Source organism: Clytia hemisphaerica, unplaced genomic scaffold (genome assembly GCF_902728285.1).
Source record: "Clytia hemisphaerica strain Z4C2 unplaced genomic scaffold, Clytia hemisphaerica genome assembly, whole genome shotgun sequence".
Classification (NCBI taxonomy): Eukaryota; Metazoa; Cnidaria; class Hydrozoa; order Leptothecata; family Clytiidae; genus Clytia; species Clytia hemisphaerica.
The window spans coordinates 362,826-368,420 of record NW_027103852.1 but is presented as its reverse complement, the minus strand read 5'-3'; the positions used below and the strand labels follow the sequence as shown (position 1 = coordinate 368,420).

Sequence of the window (5,595 nt, the reverse complement as noted above, 5' to 3'; positions counted from 1 at the left end):
AGCTTTTTTCACATGTACGTAAAATTTTACTTGAGACCTTGAGGGGTGGGAATTCCCCTAAGCTTACGTAGTGTTTTAAGGCCTTATGTAGAGTTTACATAATTTCGGGGAAATTCCCAAAAGACAACCTTACGAACGATTTTCCGTAAGGTCTAAAGTAAAAATTTACGTGCATGTGAAAAAAGCTTTAGGGATAATTTTGAATGGCCGGCGGGTCAACTGATGCTTGTCCGGGGGCGGGGTAAGATCTGTTGTCCGGGAGTCATAATTCACTATGTCCGGGGGGTAAATTTCCAAATAGCGCGTTATATCCTTCACCCCCCCCCCCCATATTCAGACTTTTTCTGGAAAAGCCCATTGCTCTCTTGAGGGAAAAAGATGCAATGAAATGTAAAATTTCGTTGGAAAGATAATTTTGAGCCGCTTGATGTATGGTTTATAAGATTTCCTGAAAGTTTCAAAATGAAGAGGAATATTTGAAAAAGTGCAGACTGCCAATTGTTATGGAACAGACTTTAGGGGAAAACATTCAAAAATATTTTTAATTTTCTAAAATTTTGGAATCTATTTTAGTTGGATTACAGTATGAACATATTATTTATACCTAAATGTGATCGGTCATAAACTGGGTCTTGACGAGAGTTGAATTTATTTATATTGGCTTCTTTTCTATTTGAAAAAGTCGAATACTTTAATATATTTGAAACAGGTGAAATTAGGTTTTTCGTTGAAAAATGTATCATAAGAGGTTTAGAGAGAATAAACTTTGCCTAGAGGTGGAAATTTAATTCTAAGTACCTTAAAACTAAGGTAGTCATAAACTAAAACCAGACTATTTAGAGCAAAATAAGGGACTATTCTTTTGACAGCTAAAAATATTTTCAAAAATGATATTAAACTGGGGGGTTCTAACAAGGTCGGGGGGAGGTTGTTGGAAAAATCAACAAAGGGGGGGGGGGGGCGATTACTTTAGGCGTACACACTTTTGCGATTTCCGCGAATTTTGGCCTTTTTCGCGAAAGTTAATGTCTTTGAAAATTTTCAACAGGGCAATTTGCGAAAGTATATGCTCGCGAAAAATTCTCAAAAAAATTCAAAATCTATAAAACCACGAAATCGTAATCAATATTAAATTTGATTATAACTAAGTTTCACCCGTACACCATCATTCAAACGAGTTTCCTGACAAAACATTCCCTTCTGACAGACCTGGTAGGATTTTTCAGCCAGTGGGGGTAAAAATAACTGACTGAAAGTCAACAGGGATCGACTTTCCCGTATTTTTTATGGCTGGGGATTTAAATTCCCTTGTTTCAAGCCAGAAAAATCAGTAGGAATAGCGAAAAGAGCATACTTTTTTTGCAGTGAGGATTGGTTTATTTAATTATTTTCAGTGGGGACAAAAATTAAAGTATAATTTTCCACTTGGGACGATATTTTGGTCAATTTTTCCAGTGGAAAGCTTCTCGTGGAAAGGGGTCCCAGTGTCTCTGTGAGGAGGGGGTGTTCAAATGATTTAATAACAGCGATTACCACTCCCACTCCATCCACCAATCTTTCAAGTTTATGCTCGCGATAAAAAAATCTTCAAAAAAAAATTACTCAAATTTTCCTCTTTGATGATAAAAAGGATAATAAAATTTTTTTTTCGTCAAATTCGCGAAAGTAAATGTCGTAGATTTCGCGATTTTTCGACCTCGCGAAAGTTTCTGCTCGTGAAAGTTTGCACGCCTAAAGTACTCTTCTTTGTTAATTTTCTAGTACAACATGCTGGAAAAAGTATTTTTACAAATCATAACTATAAGTGGCTTTCTTCGTTGGGGAGGAAGATCTTATTATCAAACATTTTATTTTTGCTAAAGTATAATAACCGAAATATTTCCTCCTCAACCTCAAAGATTCAGGTTCCACGTCAAAAAATAGATAAATCGATCTTTTCTGAAGTTTTTCATTCCGCAGAATGGGCTTTTCCAGAAAAAATTTGAATAAGCGGGATGGATGATATAACATTTTTTGGAAATTTACCCCCTGGACAAGAATCAGTTGACCCCCTGGTCATTCAAAATTACCCTCAAACGGAGCAAAATTGCCCCAAAACAGAGCATATTTACCCCCGCCCCCCGGACAAGGCAAATTTTGTAGATTTTTTACTACCTCCGCCCCATGTACGAACATTTTCTGGAAGAGCCCAATTCGAAATATTTTTGAAATCATGAATAGGGCTTGTAGTAATTTTCATCGTTCACTTCGATGGTTTCATTTCATGTATCTTAACCGTTTCTAGAAAATTTATTATGAGAAACAAATTCTCCTCGTAAATTTATCGGGTGGTAGCTAAAATTATTTTTAGAAGGGTTTGTGTAGCAAATTCAAAAGCAAAGCTTAATATTTCCAAAAAATTACCTTTTTCCGAAATTCTTTTCTATATACAAATTTTATGAATTATTGGTGTACGATAAAAAAGATTCAAACATAAGAATATATTTTCATTTTATTTACATACGATCGGGAATTCATCGCTATCATATTCCCCTCCATTGTCACCGTAATCGTCGTCATCATCATCAATGACGTCATCGTCGTCTCCACTGATTACGTCATCTTCATCTTCACTGGTTACGTCATCTATGTCGTCGTCTTCGTCATATTCATCACCTCCGTCTTTTTCATCTTCTTCGTCTTGATCCTGCTTTTTTTCATCTTCATCTTCATTTCGGCTTTTGTCATTCTTTGTTTTTGATTGGTTATTTTTGCTTTTTTGTTTTTTCTTTTTGAAAATGATTTTCCCCATGTTCTTTGTCCCTTGAATTTTCCCCTTAACTGATGTCACTTTTTGAATAGTTCCTCTCTGAGACGCTTTCTTCCTATTGCCCTTCTTTTTCCTCAGTTTTTGTTTGGTTGCCAATAGTGGTTTTACTCTCTCAAATTTTCCATCGTTTTGGCTTGGTTCCATACCCAGTATTTTGCACATCAATCCATATAAATCTACAGTTTTGATACAAGGCTTTTTAAAACCTTTCTTGAACATAGGACCAAAAGCAAAAAAGCCCGGATTCATTTCTCGGTTTAAACTATCATAACCATGCTCTGACCTAATCCAGTTCGGTTTCTGTAAATATTCCGCTAATGCCGTTTTATCAACGACAATCCATCCAGGTTCCGGTAAAATCAATATATCACCTGTCCTTGAATTATTGCCAACGTGTAAATACTTTGGGATATCTTTTTTCAAAAACACTCTAAAAGTGGTCGATTTCTCACTGAATTTCTTCAATTTCTTGTACACTTTGGCGGTCTTGTTTGGTTTGGTATATAGGAAAACGTTTGTGAATCCAAAAAGCCCTTCGATGTCATCCTTAAGGTTGACGAGCCTTGAAAGGTCGATCATTCGGTCAGACGTTGTTGTGATATGACCATGGTCGCCTTCAGAGAGAAAATAAAAAATAATTAACTTCCAATATTAAGATTTCAAGAAGTTTGATTAAACTTTCAGAGGTTCTTCTTTAAGGGTTCTTTGGAAGTTTTACACTAAAAAGGCCCCCAAGTCGACCCTCAATTCACGTATCCACGTATAAATTTTAGCCAATTCACGTATTCACGCAAAAAATATCTTATTTTCACTTACACGCTGATATTTCAATTCATGTATTCACGGCAGAAAAAAAGGTTCATTCACGTGTCACGCCAGCCCCTTGGCGATCCCATAAAAATCAAACTTCTCTTTGCTGCTGATATTACAAAAACCAATGTCGACTTCAAGTCAGAAAGATTCTCCGAATCGGAGACAATAAGTGGGCGTAAAAATTTACAAATTTTGAGAATATGTTGAAAATTATTTTTTAAGAACAAGTGCAAGATACGTGAAAAAAACGTACGCCCAAAGTAGTATGACTTACCGACAAAGATAACATTGACTTGGTCTTTCAATTTCTCATCCCTGGTAATCCTATCATAAATCGCTCCCACAAATTGATCCACCTTTTCGACTTCCCGTTTCACTTTATCATGCTCCACACCATTCTCATGTAAAGTGGTATCCGGCTCCATTGAGTATAAAGATACAAAGATCGTATCATCTCTTTTCAACCATCTATAAGCTTTGTGCATAGCCTTGTATAAGGATTTCTTATAATCGCCTTTACCACCTTCATAGTCTTTCGAATGTTTTCTGGATGGTAGGAAAAATGCTGTTTCATTGACTGGATGATTTTTATCTCTTAGGTAATTCTTATAAGGAACTCTATAACCAGGCCAAAAGAGATTGCCAGTTTTGTAACCCATTTTGCGTTGAATTTGAATCCAGATTGGAAGACTTTGATCCCACCACGTGGTATTAGTCATACAGTCATCGCTTGCCAGATAGAATCTAGCACCAGTTTTTCGATCCATAAAATCATTATCAACCATGCCATGATGCTCAGGGAAAAGCCCTGTTACAATACTTTGATGGTTGGGTAATGTTTTAGTTGGAAAAACATTTAACACGTGATCTACTGTTACTCCATTTTTAATCACTCGATCAATATTTGGTGTATCGGTTATTTTGTGTAAATCCCAACGGAAACCATCGATAGACACCAATAAAACTTTCTGTGGTTTCTTTAGATTGTCAAGTAAATCACCACCTTTTCCCTCAACTTTTATAATTGGAACAGTCTTGGCAGTAAAAGTAAGTGTATAGGATATACAACTTAAAACCAGATAATAGCACAATAACGATTTCAACATTTTCATTGTCTGTTATAGATCCTTTCCATCCAAATTCTGCTGTTAAAATTGACCATGAAAGCTTAAGAATCAACTGCTAAAGCAGATAAGTTTGTACGCTTCTTCCATAGGTTCAACTTTGCGCTATTTCCATTTTCTCGTCCAGCTTTCAATAATGCTGAAAATGAGCTTGAAATCTGATTTGTATCGCTGTGTACAATATTTGAATGTAACATTTCGCATTTCGCTTTCCATTTGTTTTTGAATAGAAGCTGTCGTAAAGAGCTGATTTCAAAAGTTTTTGACTCAACTTAGTTGGTAGACTATGCTATAGTAGCACATTTTCGGTAGCCAGTAATTTTACAACTGCCCAACTCACGACTGCAATCCTTTCCTAACTTGATAACAACATAAAAAAAAAGTTAAAGAGGTCCTATTTCATATTTAGCTACTGGCATTTTCAAAGGTTGACAACATACATTGTGACCAGTTTTCAGAGCATGTCATGGTTGCCCTCAAAGAAAATGTCCAACATAAAAACTCTTCGCTGAGATCTATTGGGCCATTCCAGAAAACTGTTGCTACAAACTCAAGACTCTACTCCGAAATGGACCATGTTTTGACCATCAGAATCAGAACCCAGAATGACAAAAACACCAACACCAAATAAAAAGCTTTTAAAGAAATAGACAGTAATAGAACAAAGGAACTTACATCCTCAGCACTTCCGCTAGTATACTCCATTTTGGATGTTGATGTCTGGTTTCTCTCTGATGCCAGCCTTCTACTTCTACTTTTTCTTGAAGCACATGGGTACACAGTCTGATTTGGAAGTGGAGAGTTTGCCGCGTAAACAGACTTAAACGCAGGAGAGGAGAGTAGGCTCCG

The 5,595-nt window shown here is 36.2% G+C and overlaps 1 protein-coding gene across 1 annotated transcript; it reads right to left on the bottom strand.

The window, feature by feature from the left end:
• Nucleotides 1-2,382: 2,382 nt before the first annotated feature.
• Nucleotides 2,383-4,850, bottom strand: LOC136807909 (bis(5'-adenosyl)-triphosphatase ENPP4-like). Its single transcript, XM_067064529.1, has 2 exons — nt 3,897-4,850; nt 2,383-3,423 (listed from the first exon to the last, which is right to left on the bottom strand). Exons 1-2 carry the CDS (start codon nt 4,732-4,734, stop codon nt 2,492-2,494), a joined length of 1,770 nt encoding a protein of 589 aa, XP_066920630.1. The 5' UTR covers nt 4,735-4,850; the 3' UTR covers nt 2,383-2,491.
• Nucleotides 4,851-5,595: the final 745 nt, after the last annotated feature.